General features: G+C 43.6%; 1 protein-coding gene across 1 annotated transcript; it reads left to right on the top strand.

Annotated features, from left to right (window-relative positions):
- Positions 1 to 6,445: 6,445 nt before the first annotated feature.
- On the top strand, positions 6,446 to 20,048 carry ugl (ureidoglycolate lyase). The gene is made up of 14 exons (XM_069669764.1): positions 6,446 to 6,562; positions 6,650 to 6,868; positions 7,881 to 7,971; positions 8,071 to 8,147; positions 10,547 to 10,657; positions 10,748 to 10,807; positions 12,103 to 12,259; positions 12,853 to 13,051; positions 15,105 to 15,183; positions 15,261 to 15,353; positions 16,944 to 17,016; positions 17,118 to 17,185; positions 18,327 to 18,451; positions 19,293 to 20,048. Exons 1-14 carry the CDS (start codon positions 6,446 to 6,448, stop codon positions 19,462 to 19,464), a joined length of 1,641 nt encoding a protein of 546 aa, XP_069525865.1. The 3' UTR covers positions 19,465 to 20,048.
- The last annotated feature ends 143 nt before the right edge of the window (positions 20,049 to 20,191 follow it).

Below are 20,191 nucleotides of genomic sequence, written 5' to 3'. Positions count from 1 at the left end.
ATACAGCCGCCGCATTTATCAATCGTACGCTGGGATTGGTCAGATACGAATGTTTCATAAATCACACGTGTGATGACCAATTCTGCACTCAGATCTGCACCCGTTTTCACGCAAGATTGATAAATGAGAGCCATTGTGTTTGAGTAGAGCAGGGCAGCAGCAGGCCATACTGTACATTTAAGCATTTAACATCTCATCAGGTGGACAAGTCATTTGTTGTGACTGACGTGCAGGTGGAGCTGTAATCACAGGCAGAATGTCACTCTGAGCTAGATTAATTTATTTTAAGTTGTTTTTAAACAAGTGATACTGGGAATCAATAACGTTCATAACGTAGGCTAATAGTTGAAAATGTTTAAATTATATTGGTGATATATTCTGGTGTTACTGCGCTCAGTTGTTTAGACATGTGGCAATGTGAAGTTTGGAGGACGAATTTGCGACAACGCCACCTGGGGAATTTCACCCAAGAAAATATATAAAATAATTTAAAAAATATATTTCCTAATTAAACAAAGGCACACAGGGTTCAAAAACTCCACTGGACAGGAAGCGTGATTCCAGTGGAAAAATAATTTATTAACAAATACCACTGAAATGGAAATGAATAGCAACCAAGGTAAAATCAGTGAACTTTAAATCAACAATGGGAATGAGGGCCCAACGTCTGCCTATATGGCAGTCGAGGAGCATGACATGGCTGGGGCTTACCACGACAGCGACTAACTCAAAAAGGGTGGGATCCAACAACACAGCACCTGTGACACAGCAAACCAAAAAGTGAAAAGGCACAACCACCAGGGAGCCGCTGCCTCGTACTTGGCCCACAGCACCTATGCAAAAGAGAGACAAATTTAAAACATGCAATGGAACAGACCCCCAAAACCACTTTTAACACAAAGCAAAGGAAACACTCGTATCTAGAACACTCACACACACATGCACTCAACCAAAAGAAACAAATACCCAAGTTTACAACATACGATAAACAATCTAGAAGCAATAACTAAAGATAAACAAATTATACATTAATCACATAATCAAAAATAACAGAAAGGAATTAAACAGAACAAATGAGTGTTACTCAGTCCACTCAGTTAAAACTATGCGCCCGGCTTAGAGTGCTGGGCCGGACTAATAACAGGAGGACAGCCGGGACCAGCGCACACAGCTGTGCAAAATCACTATACAGCCGACCAGAGCCGGAGAAATCAACGGAGAAATGCGAACGCAGAGCCAATCAGAGCGCCGATACAGAGTCTTGGCAGAGCCAAAACAGAGCGCCAACACAGAGTCGGTGCCGCTCACGAGCACCCTCAAAAGCCACCTGCAACGCGGCTTGGTGCTCCACCACCCAATCCTGTACTTCCCTACATACACGATCCTGAACGTGACCTAAAAGGAAGTCTATGGGAAGGCGAGATTCCCGTCCAAACATCAAGTAAGAAGTTGACTCCCCTATGCCCTGATGGAGTGTTGTGTTATAGCAGAAGAGCACCTGAGGCAAGCAGGAGACCCAATCCAGTTTCCGTGACACGGGAAGGGTGTGTAGGAGGTTGTGAAGGGCTCTGTTAGGGTTCGGTCTGAATGAAGGCGGCTCGGCAGACCAAACTTGTAAAACCATTCAATCAGGAGAGCCTGGGCCACAGTAGAGACCCGTTGGTCCCGAGTTGGAATGGCCTCAGTATATTTACTGAATACGTCAGTCATGATGAGGACATTTTCAACGCCACTCCGAGAGGGTTCCAGCAGCGTGAAATCAATGGCCAAGATCTCATTTGGCTTTGAGGCCAGCAAGTGACCCATGAAACTATGTGGCACCAACCCAGAGTCTTTGGCAACCTGGCAGCGCTCACATTCTTGGACCCACTGTTTGATATCCGAGGACATACCCGGCCAGTAGCAGCGCTGCCTCACCAGTTCAGTGGTCCGATCAATGCCCTGGTGGCCGTGCTCTTGATGCAATTGTTTCACGGTCTCTTGCTTAAGGACTGCGGGCAGAACAAGCTGGAGGGATCCACCCCCTCCATCAGGCTGGAAGACCTGCCGGTAAAGCACACCCTCCTTTTCCACCAAGCGTTCCCACTGGCGCAACAGCGCCATAGCGGGCTTGGAGACCTGAGGCCTCACAGCTGGAGTTGGTCGAGAGTGCCTCCGCCAAAAGACAAGGACTTCCTTTAAGAGGGGATCTGCCCCCTGCAAGGCACTGATATCAGCAGGAGAATGGCATGGGAAAACAGAGACCATGCCCTGGGTTGCCACCACCCCAGGGTTCGGACGTAGGACCTGCTGGAGGGTGCTGGGGACTGAAGTACCAGGCACGACATCCTCAGCCAGGCAGGAGCCGGACACGTACTGCCGAGAGAGTGAATCAGCATTCCGTTTACTGCGACTTGATCGATACTTAATATCAAAATCAAACGCCGCAAGGTGTGCAGCCCAACGGTATTCAGTAGCCCCAAGCTTGTCGGACTGGAGGTAACTCAACGGGTTTTTATCGGTGAAGACCGTGCACTTGTGCCCCAACAGATACTCCCGGAACTTTTCTGTCATGGCCCACTTGAGTACCACAAATTCCAAAAAGAACACTTTTAATAAAGTAGTGTACTCCTCAATGGTAGAAGCACAAAAATCACGGAATGATTTCAAAATGAGCAGATAATCAACCTCGGATGTGCAAACTGAACTGTAGTTTGTGTGTTGCTCTGCTAGCTGGGGCGGCTGTGGCTCAGTGGTAGAGTTGGTCGTCTTTCAATCGGAAGGTCGGAGGTTCCATCCCCAGCTCCCTCAGGCTACATGTCGAAGTGTCCTTGGGCAAGACACTGAACCCCAAATTGCTCCCGGTGGCATAGCCAACGGGTATGAATGTGATATCTGATTGACAGTTGGGCACTTCCGTAGCAGCCTCTGCCTCTGTGTGAATGGGTGAATGTGATATGTAGTGTAAAAGCACCTTTGAGTGGTCGCAAAGACTAGAAAAGTACTGTATAAGTACAGTCCATTTACCGTGTTATCGTGTGATTTCTCAATTCTCGCACGATAATGTAGCTCTCCCGCTGCTTGGGCCAGCGCTCTCGCCGTTGACGGACCAGAAACGCGGCGCAGACGGAACGCGCCAGAGACGGATCCTGTGGAATCGAAGGGTAAGGGCGCACGGCGTAGCCCAGCAATCTATGTGCCGTGCTTTGGGCACAGTGCCCACAGAGAAACTCCCTACATTGTCACATACAGTTCAGTTTTGTCAAACATCAAATTAGATGAATTCACCCTATAAAAATGTAATTGAACAAACTCCTCATCATGTCTTCGTTCAGCCTCAGTGCTCTGAACGTCTCTGCAGTAAAACCAGCCGTTGTTTAAAAGAGTAAATCTCACGTCTTCATGCTGAAACAGTTCTGCTCCATGTTGATGCTCAGTTGACGTCTGGGGGACAAAAGTCTCGATGGCGGTTTTCCGGCGGAAATTTGTTACTTTGAAAACCACTGCGGATATTTTCTGCTGACTCTGAGTTTGTTTTTGTTCAAAAGACTTTGAGTTTGTTTTTGTTCGAATAACTAAATGTTAGAATCTGTTTTGACGTCACTCACCTGCCAGCCTGCAGCAGCTCGTGACGGTTACTATGGAGATTTGAAAGGCTGTTTACTTTTAACAACGATATCAACATCAATTTGTTTTAGCTGACATATTCCGGTTTCATATAGTTTAATATTTTTTATCACAATGCAATTTATATTTATATACTACACAAAATAATTTCTCATAAGAACAACAATTTGGAATAAAGTATAGCCTTCATTAAAAGCAGCAAAATTTGCAGCAAATTTCAGCAAAAAATAAATAAAATTATACAAATAAAAACCCACTCAGACTCCGGGGGTTAAGTCAAAGTCATTGTCTTTTCCTTTTTTTGCTGTGGTAGAGATTACATCAGGTTCATAACTATTAAAGGATCTGCTGCTCACGTCTTGGTGCCAGATACCTCAGCACACCTTCAGAGGTCTAGTGGAGTCCATGCCTCGACACGTCAGTGCTCTATTGAGGGCAAAAGGGGACGTACACAACATAAGGCAGGTAATCATAATGTTACGGCTGATTGGTGTATGTTCAAAGTTCCTTTTTTAAACTGATGACTTAAAAAACAAGTTTAATGAACATGTCCAGATCTGTCAAAAGTTTTAGGTAGTAACACAATAAATACCTGCAAGTTCTAAAACTCATTCAGTTGAGTTCACAATCTAAAACTTGTCAGGGCTCTTTGAGTTAAAGAAAAGAAGTAAATATGGCTGTCATGTTTTACAGTCTGGTGAGAGGAGAGCAGGTCTTGGGATCTTGCCTCAGAGCGAGTCCTGCTAATCCTTCCACAGCATCACAGAGTAACTGTTGCTCAAAGCAAAGCAGTTAGATTAAAGTTAAGACAAGAACATTTGATGAATAAAAGTGAAAATATGTTGGAAATACTTGTAAAGGGTCAAAAAATGTCGATGCATAGGGACTGTACACATACAGGACTTTAAACTCCACATCCAAACAAACATGTTCCTGTTTAAACATTGACCCGAGTCAGTCCCTAACCAAAGTCCACTTCTGCTGAGTGAGCAGAGACCTTTCATCAACATGTCTGTGAGTAGTATTTTATTACTTTATTATTCTCTACTGAATGACATTATGGCCGATGAGAGAAACGACTGTCAGGAGGGGTTAACAGAGTGCTGCATGGTGACCTTTGAACTGGAGCAGTTTAGCTTGATTGTCATGTGAGAGTTGGAGTGCCGCTGCAGACATGTCTGTGCTTTTCCCTCCATGAAATAACACGCTAGAAAGGGAAACCAACTGTTTAACTGCTCTGATCAAACAATAACTAAAGTGCTTAGGACCTGCCTGTTATTCACACAAACTGCTCTTGAAGCAGCAAGCTGACACCTGCGCATGATAGTAACGAAACTATCACTGATGTGACTTTTAATGCAAAATATATAGTTTACTGACCAATCAGGTCTATTGCTTCAGGAGCTCTGTGAGCTGATGGTTAGAGGGAGGGAGAGAGAGAGTGGTAAAACACTTACGCTTTACTGTATCAATTTTTATATGAAATATCTTCATGAAAGACATTCATCGAGCTTTACTGATATACATCTACAACAAAGACTGATCACAGCACTGAGGCCTTGTACTTGTTGTACTTATAAGATATAAAAGAGAGCGTTGTTACTGCTTTAAATTATGGTTTTATATTTATTTGCTCCATAAGTCCATTTGATACGACTGGGCTGAGAGGATGAGTCTGAATCTGTCATGAACGCCACAAAAATACTTCTGTGCAACATATTTATTTCATATAATACACGAGTATGATTATAGTCAATATATGGTGCTCTTATGATGAAGCAGTGATATTATAGACTTCATTTACACATTCACACAGTCTGTTGTCCTTCATGCATTCAGCAGCTGCAGCTGAGTGGATTTCAGTCTGGATTAACTTCTTCATATCTTTGTAAAATCATAGTTTCTCTGAGTTTCTAAATATGCCGATCAGCTGATGGCAGACTTGTCCCTGTGTGTGATTGGTCTTATCCTGCAGACTCCGCCCCTTTTATGTGAACGCGCTCATAGAAACCCTGGGTTGGCTTATTGAGTTTATAACCAGCGTCGTGTGACCGTTTAGTGTGTTTATTGTTCACAGAGGAAAAAGTAAAAACTGCATAATTTCGTGATTCAAAAACACATTATAACAATAATTGACTGCATAGTGAAAATATGTCCACTTTTTTAGTGAAGCCAGATCAGGAAAAGACACCCTGGGTATGTTGAACGTGCTTTGTAGTTCAGGCCCCTGGTGTGTGAGTGGGAGATTCCAGCTGGGGAACAGTTGAGACTAAAAACTAAACTCAGGACTGTGACATGGACACAGCAGACTGGTGATAAAATGAGAATGACTGTTTCCTGTTTTAGACCACACTCATTATTTTGTTTGTTTTTTTGGCTTTTGCCTTTATTTATAGGACAGCTGGAGAGAAACAGGAAATGTGGGGAGCAGAGAGTGGGGGATGACATGCACCAAATGATCACAGACCGGAAGTCCAGCCTGCGATCAGTTCATCCAGGACTGTAGCTTCTGTTTATGGGGTGCCTGCTCTACCAGCTGAGCTAAACCAGCACCCCAGACCAAACTCATGATTTATTATTTGAGAAAATAATAAAATAAAAAAAAACAAAGCAAAAAAATAACCAACCATGCACTCAGGATTGAATACTAATATTTCATCCAATAAAACCCTTTTTATAAGACCTACAAGCAGGCTATAAGTTGTCGGTCATCACTGTGTTTGTGTTTGAATGTCCCTCTAAGCTTCCTGATTTCAGAGAAAACATGTAAATATGTAAAATCAAGAAGACATTCAATCAGCTTTCATGTGATGGTTTTCATCCACAGGGTCCAGTCAGCATGGAGCTGTGTCCCCCTCCCTCAGACCTAAGAGAAGAGTACGAGACACTCTTCACCTCCGACTCCCTCCTCTTCCTGCATGAGCTGATCTCCACCTTTGACGAGGAGGTGGATCAGGTAGGAAAGCTTTTTGTTTGTTGCCTGGTAGACTTGTTTAACTTGGTTGTTTAAAGATAAACCTTTTCTCTCCTCGACTGTCCTCAGGTCCTGCGGTTAAGAGTGTCCAGAAAGGCCCACTTGGACCTTTCAGGCGACCTGCCCAGCTTTCTGGAAACAACCTCACACATCAGGAGAGACCCGGCCTGGAGGGTGCTGCCCGTCCCCTCGAGGCTGCAGAGAAGACATGTGGATGTTGGGGATCTGGCTCCCTGTGATACCCAGCGCTTCATTAAAGCTCTCCAGTCTCCAGCACAGGGCTTACAGGTGCATCTCTCATTTTCCTGTGACCAGTGATGAGGAGTAGTTAAGTACATTATACTACATTGTAAAGAAGCTTGCAGGAGTTCATATTTACATAAACACGTTACTGTTATGTTCATTCTGTATTCTCAGTGGCCCGGTGGCTCAATTTTGCAGCCAGCTCAGGTGGCTGATGACCGGTGGACAGAACACACCGTCCCCACTCTGTTTCTCTAACATGTTCCTCTGTGCATGTTATGCAGGTTTCCACGTGGACTTCTAAAATGGAACTTATCTGTCTCCACCTGTTTGACAGGCATGTTTGTTGCTGTGTAGTGGCAATGACACATAGCACAGATATGGGTAATTTAGGACTTGAGGACAATCCAGGGGGCATATTCGAAGGCCGATTGCATCACAGCGGTGCGTCGATGCTGTCCCATTTTTCCTTCAGATGCGGCTTCAGATGCGGCTGACAAATGTGTCCTCCTTTTCCTGAGCCACGAAGGATCCATCCAGGGGAATACACTAGTTAGCTCACTAGTTACTTGTTGCTAGGTAATAGGAGGGCGTTTGGTGACACGGGAACAGCTGGTGATGTAAATAGGAAATCCTCCGTAGACCAGACCATCTCATTTCAGTTCGGCTTAAGCCTCTACGCAGGCTACGAATGACTCATCCTCCGTAGACCGCGCCCTTCGAAGGATGCAGCCCATGAATTGAGACACAGCTCGTGTCTTCAGAACTTTCTATCATTGTTGTCCCTGCTGCTGTGTTGACCACTCTGTCACATCCCCTCTGCCTCTACACTGCCCCTACAGGTCATGGCATACTGCATCTTAGGACTGTGTAGCATTCATTTCTAAGGACGAGCAGAGCCGGCCTAATAGTGTAGTTAGAAGCAATAATATCTCCACCCTAAAGCTTCCACAACACTGACCAGACCAGAAAAATAAGTGTGAACTTGTATTTATAACGTATTTATAAAGTAACTCTGTCCATGTGGATATGCGTTTTCTTTGTCATGTTTCCTCAGGTTGACTTTGATGATGGAAACTGCCCCACATTCTTCAATCAGATCAAAGGCATTCATAATGTTTTTAAGGCTGTTCACAACCAGTTCCCAGGTAAAAGTTAGCTCAAAGTTCATTCTCATGTTGGTACTTCAGCAGTACTGTCACAGTCACAGTGCTCTCATATACACACCTCTGTCCATGTGATAACAGATGTTCCACACATATCAAAGGCTCCAGTGCTGATGCTCCGCCCCCGCGCCTGGAACATGGTGGAGCACAACATGATGGTAATAAAGCATTTTAACTTAGCTGCAGCTGAAGTGGTTGATTGAAATGAAGCTACACTGGTTTTATTTTGGGGAAAAAATACAGCTTTTGTTTGTTTTGCAAATGTGTACGGTGGCCTGAAAGGAAAAACATGCTACAACAGCTTGATACATTTCCATTATAAGAAACATGCTGCAAATTCAGAAACAATGGCAATTAAAGAAAAAAATCCAAAATGAATAAAAAAAACCTGCAGCAGAAAACAACAACAACTGAAAATACAGACACTGTGCAAAGTTAGAAACAACCCCAGAACACAACTGAGACAGAAATACATCATCATGGAAGTCTCCAGGCCTGTAGGGGGAGCACTCACTGCAGTAACCTACTCAAAATAATTTGTAGTTTTCCTTCTGATGTATCAGAGGAATGTTTGCATTTGCATAGAAGCTCTGGGCCTTCAGGAAGGGGTTTTCAGGCCAACAGGGAGGAGACATGGACAGGCTGGCACCGCCCCTATGACCAACAGAGGTCAGTTTGATGAAGGGGAATACGGTGGGTTCGGCCTCTGGCAACCCAGGTCGACCCCCCTGCCAAAATCATTTAAAAGTTTTAAAATGGTGTTTTTGTAAAGTTGTCAGTGAGGCGTGCCGCACAGTATCAATCAGAAGCAATCAATCAATCAGCAGAATCAATCTTGAAACGTCCAGTGCATCCAGCAGTTAGCAATGACGTCCAGCCATGACCTTCTTTTCCATTCGCTGCATTGTTTACAGTCTAACAACTTGAGAAGTGAGAGTTGGTGTTGGAGTTGAGAGACGACCTCTTAGAACAGATTGTTAGCTGCACTTGTAAGCAGATATCTTTTTTCTTAAATATTACAAAAAAGCTAAATCGTTATCATTACAGCGGATGTGTTCCAACCTTTTGCTCTCCACATGGACTGTATTTCCTGCATGGCACCGAAGCTGGCTGATAATACTTGCATTACAAACAGAAACCAGACCACTGATACCAAAATCGGATCCTGCGTTGACGGATTCTGCATTTTTGTGCTGAATCTGTAAATAAAGATTAGATAATCAGTAAACTCAGTGTCTGTTTTCTTCTCTCTCTCTCTCTTGTCCACTTACGGCTCCCCCTACAGGACTTCTAGTGCATGTCTCTTTTTGTTTTCTGCGTTTGTGTGTGTGTGGGGGGGTATGCTAATTTCAAGCTTCATATTTCACTCTGTGATACCTGTGGAGTATCATAATTTACAGTTAAAAAAACGTATTTTTCTCACACTGGTGCTATGTGCAGGCTCCAATGACTGTATATATAGATGGACGAAGCACCTCCATCTGCTCCCATTGTACAAAAGTGATGCCAAAATAGCCCCCATGACGGTGACGTCATTTGGAGCCAGAGCTGCGAAGTATAGATCGGCGGGTGACACCGCCTTAGCCACTTCCGCTAACCAAGAAACACACTTAACTTCACAAAAAAACAGCAAAAAACAGATCCCACACACTGGCCTGTTTAACAGCAGAACATCTTATTTGTGTTGGTCTGAGGTTAACGTTTACAGGTATGGAAACTTCAATGACTGTAGTGATTGTTTTTGATACGTTTCCTCTCGTCGTTCGTCCTCCACTCTGCTAATCCAGAACTGATTGGCTGCAGGAGCCGTATTGGTCAACAGAGCTGTCAATCATCATTATGACAGCATTAAATAACTAATTAAAAATAAACTTGTCAGAAAATAGATAGAGAGGTTTAAGCCTTACTTTTAGGGAGCTGTCATGTCGTCGATCTTTTTATACAGTCTGTGCAGGCCCTCATACAGCCTCTGCCTGAAACAACTCGGTCAGCTCTGTCTCTTTAAGAAACCCCTCCCCTACAAGCCTGCTTTCTTCTGATTGGCCCACTGGACGAGTGTAGCCATTGAGCAGAGTGGTGGAGTGAAAGAAATGTTTTGAGACAGACTGAGCTGCCGGGTGGGCGAGTCCTTGAACTATGTTTTGGGCTGCTGTAATTTGGAAATGTGATCTTGGCAGCTTCGAGTCATACCTTTAAAACAAACAAACAATACGTTTAAAAATGGGATTGTTACAAAACGTTTGCTGTCAGAATAATTTGAAAGCATAAAATGTTACAGGGTCCTGTCTCATTTTAGAATTCAGGGATTCTGTGAGAGATTGTGGAGGATTTAGAGGGGGAAGTTACAATTGTATAGTTAGAAAACTGGTCAAACAAATGCTTGTACTGTTGGAGAAAACTGATGTGTTTACTTGTGCAGTTGATAAATTAAAATTGAAATAAACAGTTTTATCTTGTCAATTTAGTGTTGTGGTTGCTTGTGATGAGTGTCTTAATTTTGGTGCATTGCAGATTAAATTTCTGAGAAAATCTCTGTTCTTCTGTGGCTGATTGTCAGGTGGAAGGAAAGGAGGCTCCTGGTCCTCTCTTTGACTTTGGACTCCTCATGTTTCACTGTGGAAAGATGCTGTTTGAAAACAAGAGTGGACCCTTTTTCTACCTCTCAAAAGTAACACTCAATCACTCAGGCACAGATGCTATCTGTTATATGAATAAAGTCATCATAAAGCTCTCCTCTTCTTGTGTCCTCCTTGTCCAGGTGGAGAGCTTCATGGAGGCGCGACTATGGAACAAGATCTTTTTCTGGACACAAGAGAAGGTGGCATATTTTTCTGGTGATGTTTATTAAACCATAGCAATTAAATTGTATTTATGTTTCAAAAAAAAGTTTTGATTGAAATAAGCAGATTACACTGATTGATTGCGTCAACCAGCAGCAGTGTTCAGTTTACAGGACTAAAAGGTTAACAGGATCCTGTAGTTGTGAAAACAGCCAGGATTGTACACCTCTTAATCCAAAGTGTTACACCCCACCATAAGGTGGCCCTATGGGGCTAACAACTATCCACAATCTGACCCAAAATAACCATGTGAAACACCTTAAGGCATTCACATACATGGGATTTATTTAAGTACACACAAACAACCAAATCATAAAGACAAATAAAATCAACGAAGCATTAATTTCGCTGTCTGAGAGGCACAGAACGCAGCAGTCCCCACTCCAGAAGCCTCTCTCATCAGATGTCATGACTGAGGTTTTAAGCATCCAAGACCAGGGGAACCTCAATGAGCAATCACCAGGCAAGAGCTGGGAAGACATAACAGAACAGGGGAATGAACAGCTGTAAGACAAAGTGAACTTCAGTAAAAGAGTGTTTCCTGGTTTCCAAACTTCACCAGCATTGCATCTAAATATCATCATCATATGTGATAAAACATCGAGGATATTTTACCCCATCACAGACACTAAGGATGTTATCAGACAACTCTCTATTGGTTTCTCTTTGGTTCGACAGATCAAGAAAACACTTTTACACTGTATTTGACCAGAGACCACATGATCGTCTGCATACAGTATTACGACTCGAACAAATATTCTGTCAGTAAAAAACAAGCGAGTAACACTCAACCTTTTTATTTTGTCAATGTTGAAACGCTCAAGAGTTCTTTTAGAAGGAAAGAAAACCTTTAACACTTATAAACAGAAAGTTCAAATAAAGAACAGATTTAATTTCTAGAAGATAACTTTCACCCTTTTAACGGGCTTACCAATTTTATATTTTACCTTGTGTAGAGAGTGCAGGAAGAGGAGGACTCAACATGTTTTGACATATCTGCAAGATCAGCAAAAGAGTACAAAGCAAAATGCCACATCAGCAACATCTACACTCGTTCACTGTGAATGTCCCGAACAATTCCCTGCTGCATTCACACATCAGCTTACAAGGACGTTAGACTGCTGGCAGGTTAAAGTCCTTGTCATCTTTCGTGTTTGTATTTCCAGTTTTCGGCAATTGCATTCTCACATGCAACTCTCCGGAGTAATGTTCAGGAGTGCAGTGCATGTGTGAAAGGTGCCTAAGAAATCTGTGTGTCTATGTGTCTGTCTAGCTGGGCCTGCCACACGGCTGCATCAAGGCAACGGTGCTCATAGAAAATGTATTAGCAGCGTTTGAGATGGAGGAGATTCTCTACGAGCTGAGGGATCATTCGGCTGGACTCAACTGTGGCATCTGGGATTATTCAGCCTCCTTTGTCAATAAGTTTGGTGAGTGATGCATTCTGGCTTTTAGCTGCTTTTGACACCCCTATAACCCTTCTGTTTTCCTCTGAGCCTCTGCACCTAACTCCTGCCTGAGATCCAGGGCCAAATGTAACGTTAAGCCCCTTCCCCATTGGTCAAAAAACAGAAAGGCTACAATCAGCATTCAGACCTGGGTCAAATGACTGCAGTAGACCCGGGTAATTATCACCTTGGCTCCGATCGGCAATGAAGGTAACACAAAACCTGAGTCGACACGCTCGCAGTATCGGCGCGATACTATGAAGTGCATTGAAGTTCTGGCCGCTGTCGCGTAAACACAGAAGAGCAACATACAGCGGCGAATTTGTTCTTTGTTTCGTGCAAGATGCAGCAACGCTGGCAAGACAATGATGTGACAGAGATTCTTCTAAGAAGAAATAAGGCGACCTGTTTCCAGTGCGTTTGTGACGTCAGACGGTGACGCAGCAGAAAAGAGATCAAAAAGGAGTATACTCCACTGGCAATGGGAAAAGAGACAATAACGTCAACGCGCTAATTTTGGTGGGAAAGGGGTAATAGTGTCATTGAAGTTGAGTAGTCATCTGCTTCTCCTCCAGGTCACCGTCCCAACTTCCTGTTGCCTGACCGCAGTAAATATGTGAACATGGAGAAGCGTTTTCTGCGCAGCTACATGGACCTGTTGGTTCAGACCTGTCATCGGAGGGGAGCGCTGGCCACAGGAGGCATGGCCGCCCCGCTGCTGCCTCAGGACCCGCTCAGCGACTCCCACCAGAGGGTGTTGGCCAGTGTAACCAGGTAGAAACATCATTGTTGAGGATGTTCTAATTCAGCGTTTGTTCTTATACGACTAGCAAATGTAATGCACTATAATCCATAACCCCCATTATCCTGAGCTCCGGCCATCCTGCATGGAGGTTGAAGTAAAGAGCCATATAATTCTCTTTAGTGGCAGTGGTTGGTGATGGAGGGGTCAAACAACACAGAGCTTTTAACCAGGAGACCATTTCTTTTTGCACACTTACTCACTTAGCGGAACAGCCAATGAGAGGATGATTCAAAATCTTTGGGCTAAAAGCCACCGACAAGGGTGGAATTGTGTCAAATGTGCAGGTAACACATATGGCCCGACATTGGTCAACACCTGCCTGTAGGTCTGCTGTGTCGGAGCCTGGACAGGTCTTTCTAAATAATTCCTAAGTTCTCCTAAAAGAAGGTCTGTAAGTGACTTGATTCTAATAAAAGAGAAAATAGAGATATTATTCAATGACACACTTTTAAGGTATTATAACCTATAGAATCTTTTAGGCACAGAAAAGGGAAAATTGTCTAAAGGTCAGGATACAGTACAACTGGAAATTGTCCTTTGTCGGCAGCTGCTGCTGAGCACAAGTTTCAAAGCCTCTCTTAAAAAGAAATTGGCCTACAGTGGTTGATTTAACCTTTCATGGATCAAAATCAAGGGGAAAGTGTGATGAAAGGTCGAGGAGTTGACAAATGTGTTGAAGTGTCCGACAAAGTAACACTGCTGTCCTGAGGCACTGCAAAGGTATGCTTGTAACTGAAATGTTTGTAGGTGTTATAGATTACCTCAGTGGTTTCTTTTTAGGCTTCTTAAGACCTCTTAAGAAAACAGGGACTAGTTGGAGCTCATTGTCAAGTTTCAATTGATAGCAGGTCGACTGCAGATACATTTTCACTTTATATCCAAATGGTTTTATTTTAACTGTTGTAGGTTCCAAAATGAACAACAGCTAAGATTAGAGACAATAAAGAAAAAATAAGCTTTGGACGGGCACAACAATATACTGTTGATAACAAATGGACGTAGCCACCTCCTGGGAGCTTTCCTTTGGAGGAATTCCGGGCATGTCCAGCTGAGAAGAGACCTCGGGGCAGACCCAGAGCTCGCTGGAGGGATTATATATCCCTTCTGGCCTGAGAACGCCTCGGGATCTCCCAGGAGGAGCTTGAAAACGTTGCTGGCTCGTCTGGCTCAATTTGCTTAGCTGCCACCGCGACCTGGCCACGGATAAACGGAAGATAATGGATGGATGGACGGACGGAACCACCGTGATGTCACGCATTGGTTTTTGACTGTCATTTTGAAGCCTTGATTTTGGCATTTAGCTGTCATCATGTTGTTTTTTTGGAGCCAGAAGCGGGTCCGCAACAAAGTTGTGTTGTTACTTTTTAAAGGATCTGAATAGTCCCTTCACCAGTGTGCAGAGAAGTTAAATTAACAGACAACAGAGGTCAGAGGGTCAGAACTGAAGATGGAGGGTCAAAATTAAAATGTAATTATCAGCCAGCATTCATTTCACTACTTCCAAGAAATATGACGGATAGAAAGTCTTAACAAACGTCACAGCATCATCTGCATATGTTTACGCTGGGGGTCTCTGCTCCATGCTGTGAGACAGATATTAGGGCCTGTGTCCATATCACGTTTTTTACAGGAACCACCTTTGTATCATTAACCAGTAATGCCCTTGTTTTTTTCAATATGAGCATGCAACGGTGGATGCAAAGAGATGAAACACGTGGCCGATTTGGGTGCATGAAATAATCAATCAGTGACAACGACATGGTAGACATCATGCCTAAAGTGCTCCCACAAATGCACCTTTCTTTCTCTGTTCTGTTTATTTCTGTCTGGGATATTGAACCCTTCAGGACTGACGGACACAGCCAGAACAAGCTTCTCCTTCATGTTTTTGGTTTTCAGGTTGATGAGTCCCACTCCATATGAAGGTGCCCGATAAAAGCAGCAGTGAAGACACCAGAGTATTTCCTAAAAGTTGAGACATTTATCAGATTGTCGACCGCTCTGTGTTCTCCCTCCTCTTAGACTGAAGTTGCTGGAGATCGAGGCCGGTGTGGACGGTTTCATGGTGTACGACCTGAGCTTGATCGAGCCCATGCAGAAAGTAAGCACCAATCATGAGCCTTACAAAGCTTGTTTTAAATACAGAGAAGCTAATGATTACATCTTCACCTCCTCCAGCTCTTCAAGCTTCACACTGATGGGGATAACCAGCTTCACCAGCTTCGGCATGATGTCACTGTGACTCCTGACGACCTGCTGTCCATGCCTTCGGTCAGTCATTTAGCATCACAGAATTTAACAGCAGGAGATTCCCTGCAGAGCTGCAACATTTCACCATCACTTAATGATTCATTCAGATTCAACTACTGATTGGGATGCACCAGAATTCAGACAGTTCTTGGAGAAGGAGGGAGATTAGCCCAGCTGTATGCAGCTCTGTAGGACGTAATAAACCATGAAATGCCTTTTTTTTGCTTACAAATCTAAAGGGGTCAATCTTCGCTTTTAGGCTGAACACACCGAAATTATCTTGAGTTCAATCTCACGGAAATGATCTCTGGGCAAATATTTTCTTTGTTTTCTGTGTGAACACACCTTTAGAATCTGACCTCCAGTTCTTCCTGAAGAAAAGTGTCTCTGGACCCTGATATTCCCGACTATTTTCACATCCAAACTTGTTCATCCCTCTGCTCTTTTTATGCTTCCTTGTTGCTGGACACAATATTTGTCTGTCATCCCCATTGTTGGGAAGCCGTTATCTCAGGAAGACCTGGAGGTTTCGATGTTTCCTTTATATTGTATTTTCTTGTATTTTCTTCTACAAACCGCGGATATAATCAGCTGTTGTGATACCCTGCTAATAATCTGTAAAAAAAAAAAGTTCCTCTGGCTCCTCCTACTGCTCCTGATGGCATTAGTAAAACGCTCCTGAAACACAACAACCAATCACAGCCGAGCAGTCTCTCAGGCTGCTGTCAATCACACACTGCGCAGCACTCCTCCGCGCATGTTTACACTGTCCTCAATTTCTTCAGTGTGCGCAGCGTCAGCCGGTTTGTGTCCACAAAGGCTTAAAAACAACCACCAGGAATGAAAAAACTGCCCATCCCTCCATTACCAACTACAGCTTACACTACAAAGACCGTTAAACCGAAGAAGAGAAATGAGGAAAAGGAGGCTAAAAAGAAAGAGTTGGACCGAGACAGAATAAAAACGAGAATAAACATTGGAGCGGCATTTCTGAGGTGGAGAGAGCTACGGGACCTGAGAGGATTAAAAAGCGATGCTGAGTTAGACAGCTCTGCTCGACAGTTAATTACCCCAGCTTCATTTCTGCTGTATTTGCTTTCAAAAAATGTTTGGAGGCAGGACTGACCACCGCGCAGAGAGAGGGGGAGGGACCTGGAGGTTGTAATCTTTCAAATTTTGAAGCAAAGTCCGCTCTCTTCTCCATCTTACCTACTGCAGCTTTAAAACAGAGAGTAAAACATAAAACAGCACTGCGGCAATATTGTAACGAGGAGACGTCGTAGCGGCTTGGACCTGGAAACAGTTTAAGGCAGAGATGTGACGTCGCCATTTAACAACCGGAACAGCGCCATCGTCTGGGTAAAATACCGTCATACAATAGAATACCTCTCCCTGCATTTTATACTGGTATGTTGGTCGCACTGATACAAAGGACACAGACCACTTTTTAAATGAAAGAAATGTATTCAAAATCCGTCTTATACACCGAATTTTACAGTACTATTGATGAGTACCTCACACAACCCCACTTCAAACAAACTGAACTATCCCTTTAGCATTTTGTAAACAAACAAACAAAAGTTTATTTTGATGTATTCTGTTTTTCCTCAGGGAGGAGTCACCCTCTACGGTTTGAAGCATAACATTGCAGTTGGTGTCCTCTTTATCAATGCGTGGCTATCAGGTATGTACATTCCCACACTCAGACTGCTGGACGTTAGGGAGGGCAGGAAATGAAGAGCTCTTATTGTGCAGACTGTTTAAAGTACAGGCTCTGTTTCCCAGGTACTGGACACTTTTTCTACAGAGGCCAGGTTGAAGATTCAGCCACAGCAGAGATCTCCAGATCACAGGTGGGTTTAGGACTAAAGAATTCTTTAATGAGACTGAGCAGAGCTTTAGAGTAGAGGGAAACTAAAGATGCACTCACCAGTACACGCAGTTTATTTCTTGAAAGTATTCAACATGTTTTAATCTGCCTTTGATTGATTGTGCGCCCTGATGGCACCATGGATTTCCCTCCCCTTGGTGTCGTCCCCGTCTCAAGGTCCGATGCCCAAAGGAAGTCCTGCAGATGATACTCCAGCACAGACTCAATCATGATGTTTTGCAGCTCAGTGCAGTTTGCTCTTGTTTTGAGTCTGATTTTAGAGTGAAGCTGTTTGCACCTCCACTCTGCTGAGCTCAGTTCAAACCTCATATAAAAGATGAGCCTGGAGGGGCAGGGGCAGCTCTTTCTTATTTATGGGGAAGCCAGACTCGACGGATGTGATACCAGTTTCAGCGTCTTTAACCAAGCCTCCCCCTTAAAACGAGCTGGCAGGAACAGCTGGTCCACTATCCTCTTATTCCTGTGTAACGGCTCCAGGCACCTCCACACATCTGGAAAAACTGTGCATTCATTTTAATGTTAAAATAGTTTTTTTTGTTTTAAGGAAACTGCTGGAAGTTGTTGTCATGATCAGTGGACTGTGTTGCATTTACCAACACCTCTCTGGAAATGATTCCCTCTTACTGGCTGTTAGGGCTGGTGTTTGTAAAATGGACTTTATTTGCAGTGAGGCTCATTTGCAGAGAAAAGGGCCTATTTTTTGCAAGTATACTATTATTGTATGCATATTGTACAAACTACGCACTTTTTAAGGGCAAAAAAAAGTGTAGTAAAAAGAAAAAGGATGAAAACTGGAACTGGCGTGTGTTTTGAAAAACCGAGCCCTGCTTACTTCAAACCAGTCATAAAAGCACAGACAAGAACAGAAAGAGAGACGTGTAAATGTGTGTGTTCATGTCGGACATTATCGCTCACTGTGAGATGCTGAGAGAGGAAATAGGTTTTCAGGGCTTCTAATAAATCTTGTTTTCTAAATCCATGTTTTTAACCTTTAATGTGAACATGAAGGGAACAGGCCGTGTTTCAGATTTCATCATTAACCAGCAATTTCAAGCTGCAGCAGCTATGAGTAGGAGTAACTTAAGATAAACCTGATGTGTCAGGTGTGGCAGTGGATCCGTCATCAGACGAGGCTGGAGGACGACAGCAGGGTGGTGAGCAGGCGGCTGGTGACTGACCTCACCCACGAGGTCGCGATGGAGCTCAGCGCTCCCCGTCACTCTGTGAGGTGAGCAGACACTGATGGACACCTTTTGTGTGTGTGTGTGTGTGTGTGTGTGTGTCCTCAGTACATCACACCTTTTGTGTGACATACGATGTACTAAGGGAGCTTCTGCAGGAGACCTTCGTAAATAAAAGTAACAGAGTTCCTGTTTGTCGCTAGAGATCGATATTTATCTCCTGTAATGTACGGTGACCGACAAGTGCAATCACGCTGCAACGGCCCAAACGGCTTCTATCAGAAGAAACAGGCTGCAAGTTCAAAAACGATGCAAAATAAAGACACATGCATGAGTCCAAAACAAATGCAACGTCAGAAACACGCAGCAAATAAAAGAACATGCTGCAAAAGTCTGAAACAAATGCGTTAACATCAAACGTGCTGCAAATCCAGAAACAATGCAAAGTCAAAAACACACAAACCCAGAAAACACATGCGAAAGAAAAACGCTGCAAATCCAGTCAACACAACAGAAGAGCTCCAGGCCTGTAGGGGGCGCTGAGCGAACGAGCTAAGAGCAAGAGCTAAGTGTTGCTTCAATTAGCTACAGATCTAACTTGCAGCTAGCGGTACTATCAGCTGGTATCGTATCTGAATTTGCAGCCTGTTTCTTATCATGAAAACCGTTCGGGCCGTCGCAGCCTGATTGTCACCGTAGTAACGACTCACCAAGCTTGATGATAAACCGCCTTAAGCTGTTTTTGTTTGTTTGGTTGTAAAATGCAGATTTTTTCCACGACATGAACTCTTATTTTCCTCTTCTATAGTTGTTTTTTGAATCAGTGTAAGAAGGATGGAAAGTGATGATATCTGCTCTGTGGCTTCTCTCTCTGTCTGTGCTCTTCAGGGCTAAACAGAGGTCACACACAGCAGCAGACATGTTCCTGGAGGTGGTCCTAAAGAGAGATTTCCCAGAATTCATCACCTCCTACTTGAATCAGGACCACACCTTTCTCAGCTCCCAGAACTGTGGACAGGTGGAGGCCGTGGGCGCAGACGTGCCCCGACCCAAACTGTGAAGAGTCTCAGCTGGAAGATCTCCACATGTTCTCACAGGATGGTGCTGCTGCCACCCCAGCAAACAATCAGATCAGTGTTAAAACTTGATTTATCTTGTAATAACATGAGACATATTATGTGATGATTTAATAAGTTATGTTGTTATCACATGAGACGTTTCAAGTCATAACAACATCAGCTCTAACTTCCTGTCATACAAACTCCGGCCGTGAAGTGGCACTTGATATTTTGCAATGACCTCCATGGAGCTTTCTGTCACTGCATGACCTGAACCATAGACATCATATAAACATATAAATATTAGGTATGCTAATTCAGAGTGTTTTCACAAGCGATAGCCGACCGTCATTTACTGACCAGATTAAAAATGTACGTTTTAGAATCACCGCGTGTCTGTGACCCCTTATTAATAAAAAGAACAATCAACAATAAAGCAAAGGTTGTATTTCTACAGTACATGTACAACAGAAGCATGAGAAGACTTTAGGCTACCCTGCAGCACTCTGAACTAAAACAGACAATTGTCCTCTACGAAAAAGGCAAAAGTGAAACACTAGGAGTGACGTGCTGAGCTGCAGGGGGATGAGATGTTTGTTGTGTCGCTCTATTTTTCTTTGATCATGAAACAAACTTAGTTTCAATAAATGTTTGTGAGTTAAAGTCTGTAAAACCTGAGCTTTGGGTGATTTCATGTCTGTGTTGAAGAACCAACATTCCTCCATGTAA

Source organism: Semicossyphus pulcher, unplaced genomic scaffold, assembly GCF_022749685.1.
Source record: "Semicossyphus pulcher isolate SPU_LCO1_2020_fin unplaced genomic scaffold, fSemPul1.0.p SCAF_2, whole genome shotgun sequence".
NCBI lineage: Eukaryota > Metazoa > Chordata > Actinopteri > Labriformes > Labridae > Semicossyphus > Semicossyphus pulcher.
Note: the sequence above shows the minus strand (reverse complement) of the source record. Positions and strands in the feature narration are given on the sequence as shown.

Bases quoted from the DNA above. Each gene is read 5' to 3' on its own strand.
- ugl (XM_069669764.1), top strand. From the start codon at position 6,446: ATGGAGCTGTGTCCCCCTCCCTCAGACCTAAGAGAAGAGTACGAGACA. The intron at 13,052-15,104 runs GTAGAAACATCA...CCCTCCTCTTAG, and splicing joins GTGTTGGCCAGTGTAACCAG to ACTGAAGTTGCTGGAGATCG. The intron at 17,017-17,117 runs GTATGTACATTC...TCTGTTTCCCAG, and splicing joins TATCAATGCGTGGCTATCAG to GTACTGGACACTTTTTCTAC.